Source organism: Prinia subflava, chromosome Z (assembly GCF_021018805.1).
Source record: "Prinia subflava isolate CZ2003 ecotype Zambia chromosome Z, Cam_Psub_1.2, whole genome shotgun sequence".
In the NCBI taxonomy this organism is placed as follows: domain Eukaryota; kingdom Metazoa; phylum Chordata; class Aves; order Passeriformes; family Cisticolidae; genus Prinia; species Prinia subflava.
Window position 1 is genome coordinate 97,451,168 of NC_086283.1, and position 22,670 is coordinate 97,473,837.

A 22,670-nucleotide genomic window follows, 5' to 3' on the forward strand; every position below is an offset into this window, starting at 1 on the left:
CTATTCAGTTGTATTGGCTTTTTTTCTCAGATTTTGAACCAGCAATGCAAATCTTTCCACACCACTGTTTCATGATTGAAGCTGTTTTCAGCAAGTCCTGTCTAATATTGAAGTCCTCACATTACATCTTCCAGTAGCCCCTAAAAACTTTCTTTTTTGTGTTCTTTCTTTTTTAGTAGCTGTCAGCAGCACTGGGCAGCAGTGGATGGTAACAGAATCACTTTGCTCATTTGTGTGGTCCTTTATACTACCATCAGTCTTACGTGTAGGTAAAAAACATTGTGGGCAGACCTGTTTAGCAGGGTTCGCATTGTTGTTCCATGACAAGGCCCTAAATGGAACTAGCTAATTAAGGAAAAAAAAGCTTACAAAGGAGCTTAAAGAAATTAAATGGAAATTACTCTTTGATATGCACTAGGAAGAACAGGAAGCCCAGGAAATGGCTGGAAAAGGGGCATGATGGCACAGAGACAGTACCATTCATACTTGTCATTATGTGGGGACCAAAGAAGCTTTTCTAAGCTTGCCAGCTCCAGGGAGTAACTGAGGAATGTGCTGTTTGCATTAGAGCCAGGCAGGTACTAGATGTGTAAAGTGTATCACACAAAATTGCATATCCAGGAGTGTGTTGCTCCCATGAAGGCTCTGGGGCTCTGGCATGTGTCACCAGCATGACTCCAGGGTTTTGACACATTATCTCAGGAGTCTGTTCTTAGGAGCAACATCACACCTGTGGCAGATTTAGTGCTCAGCTAGAGTTTGTTAAAAATATAGCCATTACACAATTCCGTTGCAAACAAAAAGAGGAACAAAAGAGTGGAAATATAATTCATATTCAAGTAAAATCCACTTCTCTTCTTTGGAAGGAAAAGTGAAGTGCTGTTTTTGCTTTTCTGTGCGGCTATTTTGAGTGAACCAGGGCATCAATGCTGCAGCATTTATGTCATATTAAAATGGTTTATACATAACCAGCTAGAAGAAAAATGAAATCATATAGTAGTTTTTTATATCCTTTAATTAGGGATATTACCTGTTTTAAAGTAGTCATGTGTTCAAACTTAATGTCATGCATAAATTAATATCTCTGGCAAATGTAATAATTTTTTCAGCTTGTGTAACACCACAGATCAGTTAATATATCAGCTGAGCTTGTAATCCATACATCTGCCAGTGACTTAACTCCCTTACCAGAGTTGATACTTATTTAATATTTACTGTTATACTTAATTCCAGAATGGAACTGTCCACTTTTTGAAGTGCTTTTCGAAAGAGACATGAGAGAAGAAAGTATTTTCTGTTGGTCACTTACCTATGGCACAAACCTTTGCTCTGTTGGTGTGATACTTCCTAAGCAAAATCATCATCACATTCAGTGGCAGAAAGGCCATGAAATCTTCACTGCCCAGCAGCTTTCCCCAAGTGTACTGAGGACAGGCTTATTTACATGCAATTTTATAACCACACTGAAAGAACTTCTTTCAATTACCATCTAGATTGCAGCTTTAATAATTCCTCAAAATGAATTTTAGGGACCAAGCTACTTTAATTAAGTAATGTTTATTTTACATAAAACAATCTCCAAAGAATATTTTTAAAAACCCAATCTAAAAACTGATTTATTATTGCATTTATTTAAAAAAAAAAAAAAAAAAAAAAAAAAAAAAAAAAAAAAAAAAAAAAAAAAAAAAAAAAAAGACAGACAGGCACAATTTAGGTATTCAAATACTTCAAACTGAACAACTGTTCGCTATTCAGATTTCCCCAATACCACTCCAAAGGCTGTGAGAGTAGAAAAATGACATTTTGCACGAGGCAGTAGTGCATTTAGTAGGAATGAATCGCAAAATATATTTTTGTGAAGAAAGTCGTTATTGTTGCTTTATAATTACCTATAAAATTTTTTGAATTGCACAATAAGTTTGTTTTGTTATTGACAACTGCCACAAAATAGGCCTAGTATGTAACTAAATATTTGCTCAAACTATCCCTTAGAAACAAATTAGGTTTCTTTTGGTAAATACTTAAAGTCTAGTATCAACTATATCAATTATATATCTGAGGTAATTTAAAAATGTTTCAATAGGAAGAGGTTTATATATTTAACTAAATTCAATTTCTGTCTACCTTAAAGTCTACACAATATCTGTGTGTCCTAAAGAATATTTTGATTTGAAATTACCAACACCAATGAAATCTGGAACTGTTTAAGTGAATTGATTTCTTGGTTTTCTGTTTTGCTATCAATGCTGAAAAAGGCACTGTGTACATTCCTTTGAACATTTGGTGTTTTAGGGTGTGTTTTTAAAAGTTAATAAGCATCCAATGACAAACTTCAAACATTTATAAGCAAAAAAAAATACTGAATAGACTTCCCACTGATTGATGAAATCCACGACATCTGAAAGTACTCATTTTCCATAGAACTTCTTATTCAACAAGAATATGAGCAAATTCACATTCACTTTAGCTTTATCAAACATTTTCATTACAGCCACACCTTCATACTGCATCTGAAGCAAATCCTGAAATAAGAAAAAAATCGTTAGTTTCTGTCTAAATCCGTGCCTTACAGTAGCAAGATGTGATAAACATCACCAACTCCGGGTTCTTTATAACTTTAACAGTTGCAAGAAACTATTGGGATAAATGTAGAAAACATTATATGTCCTCTGGATGCTAAGGTGCAGATGGTCAGTAACAGCAAACCTGATGAAATATGGTTTACTGTGTATTTCCATTTTCTTTTAGTATTTCCTGCTTGCCACTGAACTAATTGTGGTGGTTGATTTCATGTAGTTGCTCCAAAATAAACATTAATTCAATGCCCATGCCCAGCATCCTGCAGAAGTTATACAGTTATTTTCCACATGAGCTGCTGCTCTGTGCTGATTGATTGGTTCATGCATACATGTGAAGAAAATACTGAAAACGTTTGTAGTTACAGGAAATGCAACAGCAGCTATATAGCAAAGTAACAAAATTCAGACCTGGAAATGGAGCTGCACTTTTTCCATCTCAACTCCTAAAAATTTTGCTTTGATTTCAAAGTCACCCACTTCTTCTCCAGGTGTGATATCAAACATCACATTCTTAAACCTAGAAACAAGAAAGGTAGTTGAATACATAGGCTGTGCAGTTTCATACAATCCAGAGACAGTTTTGGGGGAAAAGCCTGCAGAACACAGATGAACTTTGACCACAAGCAGTGTTGTTGGTGTCAAAAGAATCACTCCATCCCTCCCTGCACTGCCCTCCATGCAGTGTCTTCTTAGAGACTTTCTGTCGTACTGGTAGTTTGAAAATCAGAAGTCTGAAATCTTTTGTGTTGGAGAAACAACTCCCAAAAAAATCCCAAGCCAAAAAACCTAGCCCGCTAACAAAAATCAAACCAACAAACAAAAAACTCAACAAAACAAAACACACAAAAAAAATTGGCTTTGGGAGGTTCAGTGAACAAATCAGATCCAACATCCAGTGGATAGAAACAGAACAGCCAGATTTTCCTTCTGCCATGCCCAAGTGTCTCCTTCCAAGTACATATTTGCCTCATGTGGCTTCCTCTACCTGATTAATCCACCTGGAAAAAACCAAACCAAAACAAAAACAAACAAAACACCTGGAAATAACTTTTGCATGCAGAAGGTGGATGGGAAGCTGTAAAGAACTGAAGACTTTCACTACCACAGCCTCAAAATGGAAGAATACAAAAGCCACCACATCCATTCATCCTGCCATAGTGAGGAAGAGCACAAAACTTGGGGTTTACTAAGTTATTTGAAAGTGAGTTGTCAATGCACGAAAAAAAATTGCTACAACTGTAGCAAAAGGTGGTCATTCAAAGCAAATCTGCTGCCAAACTTGTACTTGTCCCTGAAGGATGATGCTAGGCCTGGCTTGTTAAAATATTTTCCCAATGTAATTATAGAGCAAGGTACAAAGTAAAAATAATTAAGACAGTCAGATTGTAGCATCCTTCTGGATACCGAAGTCTGAGGTGATTTTAACTGAGGCACAGGAAATTGTTAACATTTCTTTTATCAAAAGCCAGCCCCCTTCAGAAATAGTTGATTAGAAACTGCTTGGAATTGTTTTGTACTGGACTTACTGATTGGTTTGAAGATCTTCAATTTCTAGGATGACACCTTTTTCATGAAGTCTTGCAGCTGTGTACTTTAGTGAGGTCTGTTTCAGCTTTTTGCTTCCCTTCACCTCCTCTTTTCCATCTAGTTTAATTGACCTCCGTGAATTTCTGGAAAGAGAACAAAGAAACTGGATTTTGATGTATTTGTCAGATCCTTAATACTTCAGCTACTTTTCTAGCCATAACTTTCTTTCACACTTTCTTGAACTTCTCTAAAAAAACAAAACTAACATCCAACAAAATCTAAGAGTTAGAGGAATTTTTAGCACGAAGTGAATCATCTAAGTATCTTGCCAATGATTTTGAAACATCTTTTAGCACTTCTTTCAATTCTATTGTGAAACGCAACTCTGATCCTGAAGAGCTCACAATTCTCACTTTAAAATAGTAATTTATAAACTTAAGGTGACATAAATGGTAAATGCTCTGTAATTAGAGTAATTTTTTGGATCAATGAAGCATGTACTAGGAAAATTCCTATTCAAGTCAGTAAAATGTTTTCATTTTCATACTTTGGGGGCATTGGTGGCAGGATTGCTTTCAAGTAACTGCATCATACCTGACATATAAAATTATTTAGGCATTTATTGGTGCTTTTTCCATTGTTAAGACAAACCCAAACCTTCTAAAGAAGGAAGAAACCAGTAATTACTTCCCAAGGCTTCATGACCTTCAAGCGTGCAAATGGATTTGCAAAGTAGCACCAGTTAAATATATTGGAAACATCTATACATCTCAGACTTTCTCAAAGACTTTAATTTCCAGATACTGACACAGGTTACAAATTGGACCTTTTGTAGATTGTCAGTCTCTTGGAATCAAAACTTTAAACTACAGATTAATGCCTGTTCTCCCTCTTGATAAAACACACTGAAATACACATTTAAAGAAAGGAAGACTCAACTCACTTTCTTGTTAAGTTGTCTAAGCAAGTTTTTATATAGGTGTTGTAATAATTAATTTGTTCCTCATAAAATGCTGTCTTGGAGTTAAGTGCATTCAAATGCTGCTGGAGTTTCACCAATTCAGCTTTTCGATGATGTCTGTATCTTCTTTGATTCCGGATATCCTAAATAAATTCATTAGAGTAATTGTTTTTTTAATTTGAAATTTCAAAAAGCTTCAGTTCATTACCATTCCAATATTTAATTACAAAATCTGACTTAATTACTGAAAGAAAGCACAAAACTATCATGTTAGTTCAAGAACAGTAGCTGTAGGGAGTACTACAGTTTGTTTATGTGGCAATCACATTGCTACTCATATATACAAGTGGTGTTATATTGAACTTTGCTGTGCTTTACAGGGCCTAACAGACACAGAACACATAAGGAAGATAACACTGTTGTGCTAAAGGTAGTTCAATATACTAAGAATCTTATGGCCAGTGTGGTTGTGGAACAGGATTTGTTGAGAACAGTCCCTGTGCTTTATCAGCATCAGGTTGGGCCCCACATTGGCCCACTGTTCTTCTTGTGTCCTGTCCAACCACAGCAGATCAGTCTTAATACCAATCCAGGTAACATTTCATGGGGGTTTAAGTCTTTTTAAACCTTACCAAGACCACAGCCATTCTTAATTGAAACAGCACTGAGCAATTCCAATTACTGTTAAAATATACAAAGTTGTATTGAAACATTATAGGGGAGGAGTTAAATCGTCATCAGCATCAAATTCACTATCAGATTTGGATAACAAAGGTTGCAGTTTAATGTCATTCAGTTCAGACAGTTATGCAGCAGTGTACTGTCTTTTACTTATTTTGTCAGGAAATTAAAACAATTTGCTTCGTATGTGGATACTTCAGTAGTTTGGGGTACCATTCCCTGAAAAATATGTATTTTACTTCTCTAATTGGAATGGATTTAGGCTAGATGCTAAAAAGCACTGATAAACAGGGAAGCATTCAATTTACCTTAGCAATCTCATTTATAATTTCTTGGTACTTAGTTGCTGAGGACACCAGTCCTGCCTGTTCCAATGTCCGGAGATTTCTCTGGATTTTCCTTTTCTTTTGTTCTATTGGTAGCTGCCCATCTTCAAAAACAGACTGACTGTGCTTCATTTTCTCTGGAGTTTTGGAATCTAAGATGGCACGTTTTTCTACAAGTTTCAAGTTCTCAGATTCCTGGAGGGAAAAAAAAAATCCAGAACAGTTATTTTCCAGATTTTGGTATCTGTAAAATGTTCAAGCATATTGAATTCTCAAAGGAGATTATCAAGAACCAGGCTTTGTGTCCTATACATTTGAATTAATCAAAATGTCTAATTTACCTAGGCTCAATGACTTCACCAAGTTGTGGAAAGACTGTCCAGTATTTTCTACATATGCACACATTGAGGTTAACTAAAATCTGCATATTATTAAAATGCAGTTTTGTTTGCCAGAGTCTACAGGAAAGAGTTCAACTGGAAGAGCTCTTCCCACTCAATTCCCGTACTAAGGATAGCAGTAGTTCCCTGAGATTTGCTTGCATAGATCAAGCAAATAAACTAAAGGGTCAGGAAACTTGAGTTACAATACTGGATATAATGAGAGGGGGGAAAAAGTGCAGAAAGATTCACCTCAGAGTATTTAATTGTGTTATAATATAGGAGAGAAAAGACCATGTTTACAAAAAAAAAAAAAAAAAAAAGAAAAAAAGAAAAGAAATATTCTAGTCACATTTCTCTAGTGACTCCAATACAGCAAGAAAAAAATAGTCTAGTCTAGTCTAGCTCACAGCAAGACTTACATTTTGTTTCCCTCTGAAGCTGTTTCCAATTATGCAGTAAAAACACCAAACTATACAAGTCTCGTATTTTGAAGACTCTAAATCTGAATAGTCTAAAACCGTCAATAAAAAATTTCATTGTTTGTTTCACTCGATGTTCATTTGTTATAATGTGATGGAGGAAGCTGTCAGAGGTCTGTTAAGGCTTTCCAATAGCTATAATAAAACTCTTCCTTCCCTGTATAACACTTACCTGTTGTGCTGTGGCTGGTGTTTCTAATATTTCTGAGAGTGTATCCCCTGGTTGTGTTCGTATCACATCCACAATGAGTCTCTTGGTCCTTTTGAAGAGGATATGTGGATATTAAAAACAGTTATCACTGAATCGCTTGTACATGTGATTTCTTCAGCCATAAAAGTGGCAAACTCCCCATTTATTATGAATTCTTGGTAAAATTTGCTTTTTAGCTTTTTATGTTTCACAGCTTCCCTCAATAGTACTGAGTGTCTGGTTTCTACACAGTCTGAATAGAGAAATACAAGTAAGCTTCCCTCCTAATTTATTTTAGGAAACGGGTAACCCGCTAGCATAGTAAAACAGTTACTTTTAGTAAAAACACAAACGACAGCTCGCATGAGGATTTTAATTGTGATCGTGACATAACAGCAGACAGAAGTAATGTCTGGAGAGCCTCAGCTACTCATCATTCCATTAAGGGTCATATTTACTGAATAAAGTGGAAATGCACTCAGAACTTCTGAACTTCGGAGAAATTTTACATTTGATGCAGCTCATTTACCCAAACCACTTAAGGACAGACATTTCTCTTGCGACAACAGACAAGAAGCATTTCCTTGCTAAAAAAGGGAAGCTGCTACACCCCGATATGTTAACCAGTTCTTTTCTTGGTAAGAATTTATCTCATTCCTGCTGCCTGTTTATTCAAAATACTTCCAAGAACATCCTGCTACAGAATTCTGTTGGTTTGGAGGACAGGATTGCTGGAACAGCTAATTATTCTTAACAATTAGCAGAAAATTAAAGATAGAGCTTAAATTTCCAAGGAAAATGCCTAAATGTTGTCAAAATTTCTATGATGAAACCTAATGGTTTAAAGTGATAGTCTACCTAGGTACAGTTACTTCTTCAGAAGTAAAACTTCACACCATTGAACAAATCCAGAATACTGATTTCTGATTAAAAAAAAACAAACAACCAAACAGCTTAAAGGATCAGATTTGAATTATAGCCCATGTCTGCTCTCCTAGTTATTTGTGCTCTTTTTCCCTTTTAATATGAACTTCTGCCTTCACACATGTGGGGTACATATAAGCACAGTAATAGAGGAGGGCAGCATCCTGTTCTCCCGTTTACTCAGATTGTACTAGGATCTTAAGTAGGCCAATCCCTTTTCTGGAGAGCCTGAAATAACTTCAAAAGATGGGTGCCAATAATGTGAAACTAAGTGCTGTTATAGAATTAATTTTTACTAAAGGTAGCCTGTATTCCAGAGTATCCCTGTAGCCATTTTTTAATTTGTTCACCAGACACAATAAACACAATTTTCTTTCCTGGATAAAAGCATGCAGCACGCTCTGTTCCTGCTGAAGTTCTTTTCAAAAGGCTGATGATAGTGTATCAGCGAAGTGTTTATTTTTGAGGGGGAGGAAAAGACATGGTAATACTCTCTGACCCTTATACGTCTAGACTGCTTTTCATCTCTGCTTTCCCAAGGCAGTGGCATTTTAAAGCAGAGTGCTTTCACTGCTTCATGAAAAAACATTTCCTATGTTAGATAGTGATGCAGTCTTGCTCCACGGCAATGTATTTATTTTTACAGAAAAAACTGACAGGTCTTCTGACTTTTGGAAAAGTTTGAGTAGCACTGAACACAAACTGGCTTCTGAAAACTGAATACACCAGCACCTCAGAAATGTACTTAGGCAGGGCACGTATTTAAAAGCAAACCAACAAACACAAAAGCTTTGCCAGAATATAAATGTTTGAGTAAAACTTACTTTATCATCAAACTTTTGAGATCCTGATCTTCACCTTCTCGTAACTCATATTTGCTTGTTAGAGACAGTGAAATCTCTGTTTTTGCAAGTTGATTCAGTGTGCTTTCCCTGTTGGGGTCATTGGGATCAACAGCTCCTTCCCCTAAAAGGCAACATATTTTACTCCAAGTTTTTCAATTTTCCCATGATTCAGTACATGAAACAAACAAGTACCAAGATGAATCACTGTAAATATTTAGAAATATTAAGGTGCTATTATTTTACAGCACCTCTGTTCCTTCCACTTAGAAACAGTCTTTTTTTGAACACTGAACAATCAAAAACATAACTTAGCTATTTACAAACCCTGTTACAATATTTGGAAATTACACCAATCCTTGATTTTCAGGCTCCTGATGTGCAAAAGGCTTCCATGTTGTCTTCTCAAAGAGTAATACAAACTATGTAACATCTTTTGTTCTAATATGCAGTGATAATGAAGATACAGAAGAGTAGCAGCTATGTTAACAGGCTATTCACTTGAATGTTGGTGTTGTCCATGACTCCCAGCTACTTTCTAATTTTCTACAATAAATCCAAATTAAGTATCAGTCAGATGCATTACTTTCTAAGAAATGTGCCTAATTTGAAAAAGTAATTTTTATTTGGATAATTAAGTATCAAAAGAAAAAAATAGCTGGTTTTAGAATTCCCAGTATACTTTTTCTAGGTTTCTACCCATCACTAGCAAATCTTAAGATGGAATTGTTAAAAATAAATCACTTGTTTTCTGCCTGCACAATGGGATCATTCAAAATGTCACTAATGTTTGGATTTTGAACCACAGATTAATTTTGTGAGTGAGTACTGCAGTTAGAAAAAGGTTCAGATATAATGTGCAATATTACAGTAAGTGTTTGGAAAAGAATTCTGTAGTAAACAGAGAAGCAGAAGCTATTGCTCTGAGAGACACAAGAGTATTTAAGTATTTGTTTAATTCTACCCCTAGAATGAAGTTACCCATAAAGACAAAAAATACCATACCAAGGAAAGATTCTATATCAGGAACAGGTCCCAGGCCTTCCAGCAACTCATTCAGCAGGTCATTACTCTCAGGGGCAATGGCATCCTGGTGTTCCAAAAGCAGCTGTAAACAAATGTGAATGAAATCATCATCCAGAAAAAGCTTTCCTGGTATCTTTATACTTGAAAATCAATCTGGAAACTATATGTTGAAAAACACAGACTTAACAGGATTGGGATTATGGAGGACCTTCCCAAGGCCAGGAAGCACCCTGGATCCTGGGCTGGAGTTCAGAGCTGCCCTTGCTGTAAAACAGCTTGTCTAGTTCCTCCAGCAATTGTCTCTGGGGTGCTAAATGTCGTGGCTGAGCAGATGATTTGCAATTAGGACTAACAGAGTCCTAACTGTCACTGAATAAAGGATGATAATCTCAAGCAGAGCATTTTGGTGCTGCATCCTCAATAGGCAAAGGAATAAAGCCAGAGTTGGTGATCCACAGAAAGACACCTATTTGTATGTTTATCCATTGTATATCCATCCCGGTGGCTTACAACAGTGCCAGTGATATCTTTCAGAAAGGACTGTATTTTCTAAGTGAGGAACCAGCTCTGCAGCACCCACTGCACCTAACAGACATGTTATGCCAGTCATTAGACTCAGTAAAATGAGTATTTGATCAGGACTAATGTTCACATATAACTTCTGGTCATTACATGCAGGTATAGGTCTGTCGCTCCAAAAATTAAAAGGACAGGCACAAAGGCAAACTAGAAAGTTTGTTTTTAGCAGATAAGGTCATTAATTTTCACTTGAATGAAACTAACTTATTGTGTGGCCTGGTGTGAATTAGGTATTCTTTTCCACAGAGTATCTGGCGGTATTTGAGAGAGATTCTTTGTGGTGTTTGTGGGCTTTTTTTTGATGGGAGAATGTTGTTGTGGGGCTTTTTTTTTTTTTTTGACTTGGGTGGGGGGACACACAGGGGACGTATTACAAGCCAGATTGTAGTATCCCAATTTTAGGAGGAACATGTGGTAAACATTTAACTTACACCCTATTAAATCATACTTCAGTTATTCTGTTCTTTACTCACAGTAAGAACAGGCCTGAACCACAGCATCAGTTTTTCTACATCAGATGTTTGCATCTGCTTCCAACAAGTCATATGACAGAGTGCCAGAGCCACAATATACAATTTCTATTCCCAAAGGCTCTCCTTCACACTGCTTTCACTTTCTTACTCAAGTCAGAAAATTGTTTTAAAGTTAGAAATGTCACATGAGACCAAAGTATAATTGTTCATTTCCCTCATCGGAAAATGTTACATTCTAATTTTTCAAGATGATGCTTTTGCATGAAAGCAGCATTTGCATTTTTCCCAGGGGAAAAAAAAATCTAATACTCAGCTTCAGAACATTTCAGAGATGAAGAAATTACTTCAAAAGTAAGAATGAAAACTAAGGTTTCCCAGGAGAGTGTTAGCTGCAAATATTTGATAGTCTGTATGCTATAGTCTGTTGACTAGTCTGTTTTCATTAACTTACTGAATGGGTATTGATAATTTCTTCAATGGAGATATATATGACAGGCTTGCTAAGAGTCACCATATCAGAGTATTCATCAATATTGAATTTCTCCTCTGGTTCAGGAACATCACATGCTGCTTGAAAGAAATTCCTAAGAGAAAATGAGAAAGACTTCAATAATAGTCCATTACAAATTCACTTTATTTAGCCTGCATAAAAAAGCCACAGTCAAGCTTTTGACATGCATTATGTTTCTCTTTTACCCTGCAATCTACTCTCAATGTTTCAAGGAGCCTTTTGAGGGCAACATGTCAATATGAAGAAGTGTTCTCTTTCCTGGGTAGCTGGTGGAAGACTTTTTTAAAGGGTTGGGTTTTTCCTCCTGCTTATTAAACAAGGAATGAAAACTTGGTATATTTTAAGGAACTAGAGAAATATCTATTTAATGTCCCAAAAGTTATAACAGGATTTCTCATTTTATGAAGGCATTTTGCAGTATGAGGTGTGGTGAGAAGGAATTGATTGAAACAGATGCACAAAATTCCTGTTTGTCCCACAGATTTGTTCCCACTGCTGTTAGGCAGCAAATGAGCTGCTCAAAATGAGGGAAAATGTAGTATTGTTTATAAATATAAGAATCCTGAGAGGAGAAAATGCAGAGTGTGGTTGAAGTGTTATCTCAGTATGACTGGGATGTACATGGAGCACTGAGACCTGCTTCCCAAAATGACAACTGTGTCTCTCCAAGCTACTGACTTCTTCAGGGGTGTGCACAGACCACCAAGAACCAGCAGGGCCCACCTGTCAGGCAGCTACTTTGTTTTCTGAAGTGAGAAGACCTGAAATGGGTCAGCTGGGGAAAAAAGAGGATTTTGGATAATGCCCATGGGTTTGCTCCAGGAGCCATATTGTGCCAGCCCAATGATGTTGGAGAGGATAGACATTTCAGATTCACAGCACCTTTCAAGTATTGGAAAAGAATAATTAAAAAAACCAAACCAAACACCCCCAAACAAACAAAGAAAGCTGGGCTGGGATTCTTTACTTTGGAGAGAAAAAGCTGGGGGCTACAAATCAGGATGTACAAAATCACAATGGTATTGCATAAGATGTGTGCAGAATTCATTAATCAAGTCCAAAAATTATGGCCAATAGGGTATGCAATGAAACTGCAGGAAAATTTTAATTGTAACCAACAGGGAGCAAACATCTGACTACTGCTAGAAGAGGAGTTGTGGGGGCAGATGATCTCAAAGGGTGTGGACAAATGTCTGCACAAGTTCGTAAATGCAGAGTAAAAGATCTAGGCAGGCTTAATAGCTTTTAGCATAGCTAATATTACTAATATTGTTCCAAAGGGGAGCAGGCAGCTAAGGGCAGCCACCATTGCTGTCTAAGAAGGGCTTAGTTAAAGTACAGAGCACAAGCATACAGATATTTTAGTTTGCTTAATTAGGAGAGGGATTCTTCCTTTTGTAGCAATCAAGGGCTGATGACAGTAGTGCTCCTTTATTAGCATTTGTTATTCTAGCTATAACACTTTCTACCCTGTATCTTCTTCATCTTTATGTCATGCCCTTAAATATTTCATTAAAATTACTTAAGTAGAACTATCTCTGTGCTCATGGTTGACATCTCTCAAGGAAACCATTATATGAGCACTGCATTTGCTTTCATGAGAGGCAGACACCAAAGACAGAAATTCTGAGTGATCATTTGTTGCAAAACTCAACCATACCACAAAGTAATAGCAATCTCCCCCAAAATGGGCAATAACCCCAAAGAACCTGTGTCCCAGAATGTAGGAAAACATGCAGTTTCCTATGACTGCAAGATAAAAGAATGATTCTGTATAGAATCTGTCAGCAAAGATGAGAGAATAAAAACAAACCCTGCAACTTTTTCCTGACAAATATTTTTTTCTTCCTCAGAAAAAATGTTCAGATGTCCTCCGAAATCAAAGCAGACTTTGATTCTGCTGGATAATGAGTTACCTCAGTCTGTTCTTAGTCTGTGTTTGCAGTAAGGAACTGCAGCCAAGACAGAAGAGATGATCTCAAATTAATGCACAAGCTAAAATACAACCTGTTACTCCTGCTCCAGTTTCCTTGTCAGTGGCCATTTCTCTTTGCCATATCACTCAACGTTTTAAATCATGAACAGGAAACTCCTATCTACGAGGAATTACTCATCCTAGAGGACAGCTATTACCCTGTAGGTTTTTGTGAGGGCTTTGCATACCTGAACTTCTGGTAGGTCTGTGAGAGGTAGGTGTTCATAGATGACAGATGCTCACTTTCCCCTTCAAAGAGTTTGTTAGAAGCAGCGTGCTGGAGGACTTTTGCCACACAGCCGAGGTTCCTCCTCTGGTCAGGGTGTATCTGTCCCCCAGCAGATATATCAATTATATCAAAGCCATCAGGAGCAACTATGGCGGGGTTCATGTAGCGATAGTACAGAAGGTTGCCAACAATCTAAAGAAACAGAAGAAAGTTAAGAGATCTTCCCTTTGCATACAGTAATGACACCTTACAAAATATGACCAATCATTTCTACTTCTAAATTAGACTGTAGGAACTGGTGCTAGGAGAATCCTTAAGACACACATTACCTATGGAGCTAACTGGAAGAGCTTGTGTTTTTTTACATGATACTCCTCCTACAACACCTCTGTGAATCATCAGTTATGGACTTTTACAACCACATTTCAGTTTGGTGTTGGCTGTAGTTCAGCTAATGCAAGGCATGGAGTTAAGCACAAAGACAACTCTTCTAAATCTTGCGAGGTTCTTCTCCCAAGGCTCATTCTCCAGAGTGCTGCAGACACTGGCAGCATTTAATGCACTCATTGATAAGAGGACCCATTATTTCTCAAAGGGACTGGACAGCAATGCAGCCCTAGGAAGCCAGAGAACAGATTTCTCAAATCTGCAAATCTGCAGTTTCTGTAGCAATGTTACAGTAGATTTTGAAGATGGTGATTTCAAAGAATTCCTGGCGTCAGAAACAGGCAGGGCTTTGCTTTCTGCAATTTGCTTTAGCTTATTTGTATGCACCTGCAGAGCTTCCAACTTACACATTTAAAGCCTTTCAAGTGGGTACTCCATTTGCTATCTAAGTTTTTCAATGTGTTGAGCAATTTTTTAATCTGTATTGCTAGAGTGATTGACAATGAAGAATAATAAGGAAGTTCTCTTAAAATGAAAATCTAGTACTTTTAGAACCATGTAATTAAACACCAATACAAGGGTCTGTAAAGAAGTGCAAAATAGTCCTAATCTGACAAGGTTGTCAGTATCTCAGCTGTTTGGAAGGTTTATGGAGCAATTCCCCTAAGCCCTCTGAAGAAACACCATGGCTGTGGTAGGGTAACAATGTGCCAATACCATACTTATCATTCACAACTTATTTTTCAGTCTGTACAAATGCCATTTCTACATCTTTTACAAGCATCTTAAATGTAATGTAATCCAAGTGTAGTATAATCCACTTGAATTTTTCTTTTAGAGACCTTCCTCATTGGATTTCAATTAGGATTTTTTAACATGTTAACAACTTTAGATAGGGGAGAAAAAAAGAAGACGACTACAGTGTTCTCAGTGAAAGGATTGGTGATGACAAGGAACTCACTGCCAACCCCAGTCCCAGGATGATTCAGATAAACTGCAGCCTTTTAAATACAGTAACTGCTGAAAACAGGTTGAGCACCCTCTTCCATAAGAATTGCTGAGCACCCAGATTAACATATCTAGATTGTGGCAACAGAATTCCCTTCTCCCCTTCCTCAGCCCCTTTGCAACTCAGTAAGAAGTGCCAAATTACTTCAATAAATGCTGTTTTCCCAGTTCCTTAGAATATTTAGCGTTAATAAAAATCCACTTTGGCATTAAGACAACAAGCTACTGGCAGTTTGCCCTAAGCAGTCTACCTTTAATAGTTCATCTTCTGTTGCATCCGGAAATTTCTCATGGAGTGAACTCTTCAGAACTTTGGCTATGTATCTCATTCCGTAACTACAGGTAGAAGAGATGGAAAGGCAAAACATTGGAAAAGACTTAGATGAAACACAAAAAAGTCATTCTAGTCAGCTTAAGTTACTGGCTTTTGGCCCGTTCCCTTGAATTACAAGCACGAGTTGATAATGGAAAACACGAAACGTTTCAAGCACAGGGAGGGGTTTGCTGAAGCAGGGCAGAGACACCACTCCCTCTGCTGGGCAAGGAATTCAAGAGGCAGTATCACAAGCCTTTGAAGGCATGGAAAGGATTGGAAAGGAGCTCCCTCGGAGAGGTTTGAGTGCTGCCTGGAGAGTCCTAACCCAGCACTTACGGCATCATGTTGAGAGAGGAGAATATGGACGTGAGCACTTTGTCAGTTACTGCTCGCAAGCTCTGAATAGATGATTCCAGCTTACTGACCACTTCTGTGTGTGTCAGTGCCTGTTCCGTGGTCACATCGTAGGGCAGCTTGCTGCAAAGCAAAAAAAGTATACACTAAGCCAAGTTAAATACATCTGAGAAAAAAATACTTTTGTTTTTCTTCATACGAGCCATCAGCGAAGAAAAGCCTGACAAATGCAACTGAAGCTGGGTTTTGTTACTAAAGTCTCAGATGGTTTGGCTTCCTTTTTTTTGAGGCAAATAATTTGCTTAGCTGGAGGTGCACATGTTACCAGGTACCTTCCCTTATTAAAAAAAAGAGAATACAAATTATTATTACTATATTTTATGTTGTTATGTTATGGTTTTGTGTTATGGTGTTGTGTTATGTCGTGTTGTGTTTTATGTTATGTTGTGTTTTATGTTATGCTTTATATTATGTTTTACATTATGTTATATTACAATTATATTATATAGTAAAATAATATATTTATATATAATATGTATAGAATATAATATTATATATATTTTATATATAATATTACGTATTATATATTAACAAATATAAAGCATGCATCTCCACATCCTCATCCCAGCATAGCTCATCAAAAGACTGGGACAGTACTAACTACTAGCATGCTGTTAGTAAAGAATTTGAGAAAAAGCTAAGTTATTCCATGGCATAATCTATTAGACTTATAAAGATTAGCTAATTGATTTTGGAAGGTCATGACAATGAAAGGATCACTTTCAGAACAAGTTAAAGCACCTGTTTGTCAAACATCCCTCCCCAAAATCTCACTGCTGGAGGAAGATTGATAAGGGGTGCATGGGCACAAGCACAGTACAGTTTGTCACAGCAGACAGAACTGAGGGATTCCTCACGTGTATGGCACAGTATGTCCAGCCTGCTCACTCACCTGGCCTCACCAGTCTGCATTTCCAGCTGGTTTACCCAAGCCTTGTAAACATCCACGGGGCTAGTGTTGATTATGAGGGACTTGTCCTCCATGATTTCCTTCACCACCGGGGCCAGGAGCTGGCGCAGGGTGTTCTGCCCGCGAGCGCCGCGGTTGAAGCTGACAACCATCTTAATGACTGTGGGGTTTCCAGTAACAATATCCTGGATCTGGTCTACCTTAGAGCTGTGCCAGGAACAGAAAAGTTCTGACTTATATGTGCAGTTATCCATATTTTCAAACCCCACACTTTTAAAACTACCCCACTTCTATGTTGAAACCTCTTTATATAGGCTATTTCTTAAGGCTTTTGTGTAAAACAAGGTGATATACAGAGACTACCCATCTGAATTCTGCATGTGTTATAGCCCCAGATCATAGCATAGTCCCTGCCAGCTAATTTTATACCTGATTCAAACCCAAATAACTCTTCAGCCAGTATCTGTTAAGGGCATAAAATAACATTTCATTATTTCAGGATAAGCCACCAATCTTCACTTACAGAACATAAGATTACCTAAAGAAAGATAATACTTTCTCCATCCTTACATACTCAAGCACAAACCAAGAAGCCCTAGCATCTTTTTACAAGCCATTTTTTCATAGAAGAATATGGTCTGCCATAGAAAGATTATTTTTTTTCTGAATCAGCAATCACTTGAGTTTAAGAGTAACACCCAGAAAACAAAGTTCTCTTGTAATAAAATGATGTATGTAATTTTATGGTAGTTTAAAGATTAACCACCAGGTTGCTTTAAGCATGAAGCGTTCATTTAACTGTCTAAAACACAAACTAACTAAATACTTTCTGTGGCTGCACATACGTTATCTCCTCCTCTAGAGCAGTTTTGAAGAGTTTGAGAAGCAGGTATTCTTCCCGTTGATTGGAGGCATAGTTGTATAGGGTGAAGATGACTGTATCCATAAACTTTGTTGATTTGTTTTGTGGCATCTGGAAAATCAGCTTTGCCAGATACGTGGGATTAGTCTACAAAGCAAAAAAGAGACTTTGTCTGTCACATACAGTTGTCCAGGACAAACTCCCTCTACTTGGAGGGCAGCTCTCTAAATTTGTTCAAGCATAAAGCAGTTATGTTGATTCAAATGTATGTCACTTTTCCATCCAGGTTTTGCTTTCCTCCAAGTCCCAGTACATAAGAAACAAGGAACACTGCACAATCTGTGTAAAGCTCCATTAAGGATTTTATTTGCAGTCTCTAGATAGTGCCTCTCTGCATCTAGTCTATGTATCTGATGAAAGAATTTGCCATATGACAACAGCCATCTACCAAGAAAGCTTTGCATACAGCATATCTGCTTTGGAGGCTGTGTGACCTGGGAGGATCTAAAATTCTTCTAGAAAAATGACAGTCAGGTGAGATAAAAAAAGCACAAGAACACATAAATCATATTCTGTGAACTTCATTGCAGACCACTCCCCTTCCACCACATATAATGTGTGCTACTAGTGACAGTAATTTACATGGACTATATGGAGGTAAACATTTCTCTTCAGCTTCAGTACAGACTGAAGTATGCTCAAGCAAAAACCAGCCACATTTGCTGCACACTTTAAAAACAGCAGGGATTTTCTCAATTACAGGAATTATTAGAAATTGACCACAGTGTCACAGTCTGCATGTTATTTGGAAATATTTTGATAATCACTGCTACAATCATTAAAAAAAAACAAGAGGCATAATATATTTTTAGTTTTTCTTCAAAAATTTGCTGCCATGTTAATTTTTGCTGTAAAGTTTACCTGTAGAAGGTAGAATAAGTGTTGATAAGCCTCCAGTTTTTTTCTTCTCTCCTTACTCAAACCTTTGATGCCCTGTTTGTCAACCATAACCATCTCCTCCAGTTGACTTTTGCTCTTTTTGTTAAGTTTCTTACTGTGCAGTACTACATCCTGCAGAAAGATGATAAAAAAAATCTGTATTATATATTCACTAAACAGGCAGATTGGAAAAATGAAGATTCTCCCAACCGTGCTAAACGTGGTATTGCTCCAAGTACCTTAATTAGTAACTGTGTAAATTTTTCTCCTTTAGTCACTGCTGAGTTTAACATCTTTATCTTTCACCAGTATGGCTTGCTAACAATGACTGTATGAGGCTTGATCTCCTACACATTCTAATTCATGATCAGTTAACATTGAACAAGCTGTTCAATATGATCAGAATTCTACTCTATTCTAAAACAGAAAAGATGTGGAAGATTTTAAATCTGCCAATTAATTACTATTGTCCACAGGTAGCAAAACACAGTGAGGTACAACTCAGGACAACAGAACAATGTCTAGCACAAGAAGATAGTGCTTAATTTACCAGGAGTATTTTGACTAATTGAGGGTGACTGAGCACTAGCACAGGTTGCTCAGATTGTGGAGTCTCCATTGTTGGAGATAATCAGCCATCTGGACATGGTCCTGGCAACCTGTTCTGGGTGTCCCTGCTTGTGTAGAGGGTTTGGACCAGATGACCTCCAGAGATCCCTTCCATCCTCAGCTGTGATTGTGTAACCCTGAGTTCCTTCAAGATAATGAAATGCTCAGTGCGTGCTACCAAGGGAGCCTGAACAGAGCCTGCTGACCTGAAGAGTGATTCTGTTTTTCACCAGCAATCCAATCTTTATATCCATTAAGTTCAAATCCTTCTCCAGCTGTTGATTGGATCGAATTTTTGTAACTACTTCTTCCCTTAACCTTGTTACTTCCAGTTCTTCTTGGAAGTCCAAGTCACTTTGGTCCAAGAGGTAGGCAAATTTGCGCAGAACAGTCAAGGGTGGATTTTCAGCACCAACTACAGTTGAAGAAAATAGGCTTGTTAGTTGATGTAATACTGAACACCTCTCAAGCCCTCAGGAAACTGATTACTATGCAGAAAATTTGAAGTTTATGCCCGTTAGCAATAAAAGTACAGCTATGCGAAATAGTTTCAGCTGTAGAACAGTTTTTTCACAAACACTTGCACCCACTTTTGAAGTTAAATAAGAGACTGAGAAATTTCATGTGAAACTTAAAAAAACACCTGACTGAACACAGTAACATGTTCATGACTGAACTTGTCCCCAAACATACAACATTCAACTGTTACTACTTACTTAGTGTTCTGTAGTCCTCCCTGGCCTTGTTTGCTCTAAGAAATGCTTGTATCTTCACAATTTGGTCATTCTGAAAGGAATCAAGATTAGGAAAAAGAATTAGTTCTGACACACTTCTGCTCAGAAATGTACTGCAAAATTTGCACCCTCTTTCCCAAAACTGCTCTTGCAGTCGTACTACCATACTTTATTGCTTCATGTTCAAAACAGAGAAAAATACTTACATGATCCTTGAAGTACTGTAGTCGTTTCCTGTAAGCTCTCCTTGCTAGCCACATTTTCACCCATGACTGAATCTGAAAATTAAATAAAATGAAAGAAAAAATTTAAGGGACACTGCACAAACTTGTGTGTGTGTGTGTTTTAGATTTACTTTTGAGTGTGTACTTCTGCAGGCATGCTGTTCTTGAGAGCCCAGGGCCATAGATGAATGTACCACCAGGCTCCTACTGGCCAGTGACCAGGTAAAGGGGTTCCCACTAAACTAAGCTGAGTTCAAATTGCTAGCATCTGTGTGTAGCATTATCTTTGGAAATAATTTATACCTTCAGGTCTCAGGTCTCAATTCTAAACCAGTCTCCCTCAAAAGCAGGAGATCCTGTCACAATATTCCATCTGTGATCTACAATCCAGTCATGACATAATGGTCCCATTAGCATCTCAGAAAAGCGAACGCTTTTCAGAGAGAGAGATTTGACAGCTCTTAAGGAAATAATACACTGTTCACCCCAAATGTTTTCTAGTTTAGTGTTGGAAAGAGAAATGTAAAGAAATTTCTTTCAAGAGCCCCTCAAGTTCTGCAAAGCCTGTTGGAAATCAAACACAGAGCTTTCAAGACGCAGTTTGCTTAAGATATCTGTTAAACAACTTTCAATGCCATGCAAATTTCTGGAAAACCTCCAGCCTGTGCTCCTAGTCTCTGATTCCCAGGTGGTGATGGACTATTATTTCTTAAGGCTTTTATATAAAATAAGGTGATATATAGAGACTACCATCTGAATTCTGCATGTGTTATAGTAGTGTCCTGGGACATAGCATAGTCCCTGGTAGCTAATTTGTATCTGAGTCAATCCCAAATTTCTGTCCATTATATACATATATAAAACATATTTGGCCCCCAAAACACATTGGATATTCTTACCTTAACAATAGCAGCAACATTGCCTTGAAGCACCTTTAATCTGTCAACGTAGCTTTTCCTTTGTTTAAATCCCTTCCAGAAAGCCTATTTTAGAGAAGGCAGGAGACCGTTATCCCACTGAGAAACTAATATTTCTTAAATCTATGTAACACACTGAAATCATTAACAATATTTATCTTGTAGAAAAAATCTGCCATTGTGATGAAGAGATAACTTTATCTCTTTAAGTAAGTAAGCTTGCCTCTATTTTTTAAGGTGCCCTAATACACTTCATGTTAATTTTGACCAGTCTCAACACACTGTATTCCCTACACCCTCCTGAATTCTTCCTCACTCTTATCACCAGTAGACACATATCCTTAGCATCCCAGTCACTGGCTTCATCCCACATAAGTGGCTTTCAGCTCTTGCCCATTACTCAGCCTCACCTCCCATCCCTGGTAAAGCAATGGAGTGCCTCAATCTGGAGAGCATCTCTGTCCACACGGATAACAAGATGATGATCAGGAATAGTCACCATGGGTTTGCTAAAGTGAGTGTGTAAGGCTAAGGGGAGAGCAATGGGTATTGTCTACTTGGTGTCAGCAGGAATTTCAGCACTCCCTTAACAACAAACAGAGACAAACTCAGGGATGTGGGCTGGACGAGCTGACAGTGAGGTGGATTGAGAACTGGCTGAACAGCAGATCCCAGAGGGTCAAAATCAGTGGCACAGCTGGAGGCCTGTCACTGGCAGTGTCCCAAAGGTTCAGTACCAGGCCCAGAACTGTTTAACTTGTTCATCCATGTCACAGATGAAGGGGCAGATGCCTGCTCAGCAAACTCCCTGAGAACACAAAGCTGGGAGGAGTGGTGATACCCTGGAGTGCTGTGCAGCCCTTCAGAAGGACCTCGGCAGGTTGGAGAGAGGGACAGAGAAGAACCATCTGAAATTCAGCAAAGGGAAGAGCAGGGTCCTGCTCCTGGGGAGCAACAACCCCAGGCACCTTGGGCTGACCTGCTGGGGAGCAGCTCTGAGGAGAAGGACCTGGGGGTCCTGGTGGACAACGAGCTGTCCGTGAGCCAGCAGCATGTCCTGGGGGCCAAGAAAGCCAGTGGGATCCTGGGGACATTAGGAAGGTCACTGCATGGAAGCTGATCTTGCCCTTGTACTCAGTCCTGGTGAGGTCTCCCCTGAAGTGCTGTGTCCAGTTCTGGGCTCCTCAGGACAAGAGAGACACGGAGCTCCTGGAGTGGGCCCAGCACAGGCTACAAAGATGATGAGGGGTCTGGAGCATCTCCCTTACAAGTAAGGGCTGAGGGAACTGGGCCTGTTCAGCCTTAAGAAGAGATGACTGAGAGGGGACCTCATCAATGTCTATAATTATCTGAGGGGAGGGTATCAAGAGGGTGGACCAGGCTTTTCTCAGTAGTGCTGAGCAAAAAAGACAAGAGGCAAAGGGCAGACAGTGATGCACAAGAAGTTCCACCTGAAAATGGGAGAAGAACTTCTTTACTGTGCAGGTGACCGTGCACTGGAACAGATTGACCAGAGCTGTTGTGGATCCTTTGGGGATATTCCAGAACCATCTGGATGCAATCCTGTGTCCTGTGCTCTGGGATAAACCTGCTTGAAAAGCGAGGTTGGACTAACCTGCTGTGGTCTCTACCAGACCTACCCCATTTGTCACTCTGTTGCATCCA

The 22,670-nt window shown here is 38.3% G+C and overlaps 1 protein-coding gene across 6 annotated transcripts in view; it reads right to left on the reverse strand.

Annotated features, from left to right (window-relative positions):
- Positions 1-1,646: 1,646 nt before the first annotated feature.
- The window catches only part of IQGAP2 (IQ motif containing GTPase activating protein 2), a 127,229-nt gene continuing 106,205 nt past the window's right edge, over positions 1,647-22,670 (reverse strand). For all 6 annotated transcript variants that reach the window (XM_063423094.1, XM_063423092.1, XM_063423090.1 and 3 more), the window contains 19 exons: positions 20,988-21,071; positions 20,071-20,142; positions 19,847-19,916; positions 19,337-19,545; positions 18,504-18,653; positions 17,566-17,729; positions 16,703-16,927; positions 15,733-15,873; positions 15,332-15,416; positions 13,645-13,877; positions 11,422-11,554; positions 9,898-10,000; positions 8,875-9,016; positions 7,109-7,196; positions 6,057-6,269; positions 5,050-5,210; positions 4,106-4,249; positions 2,988-3,096; positions 1,647-2,522 (listed from right to left, as the gene is read on the reverse strand). In XM_063423094.1, coding sequence (XP_063279164.1) covers positions 2,409-2,522; positions 2,988-3,096; positions 4,106-4,249; positions 5,050-5,210; positions 6,057-6,269; positions 7,109-7,196; positions 8,875-9,016; positions 9,898-10,000; positions 11,422-11,554; positions 13,645-13,877; positions 15,332-15,416; positions 15,733-15,873; positions 16,703-16,927; positions 17,566-17,729; positions 18,504-18,653; positions 19,337-19,545; positions 19,847-19,916; positions 20,071-20,142; positions 20,988-21,071 — 2,640 coding nt within the window. In that variant the 3' untranslated portion in view covers positions 1,647-2,408. The remainder of the gene's footprint in view (positions 2,523-2,987; positions 3,097-4,105; positions 4,250-5,049; positions 5,211-6,056; positions 6,270-7,108; positions 7,197-8,874; positions 9,017-9,897; positions 10,001-11,421; positions 11,555-13,644; positions 13,878-15,331; positions 15,417-15,732; positions 15,874-16,702; positions 16,928-17,565; positions 17,730-18,503; positions 18,654-19,336; positions 19,546-19,846; positions 19,917-20,070; positions 20,143-20,987; positions 21,072-22,670) is intronic.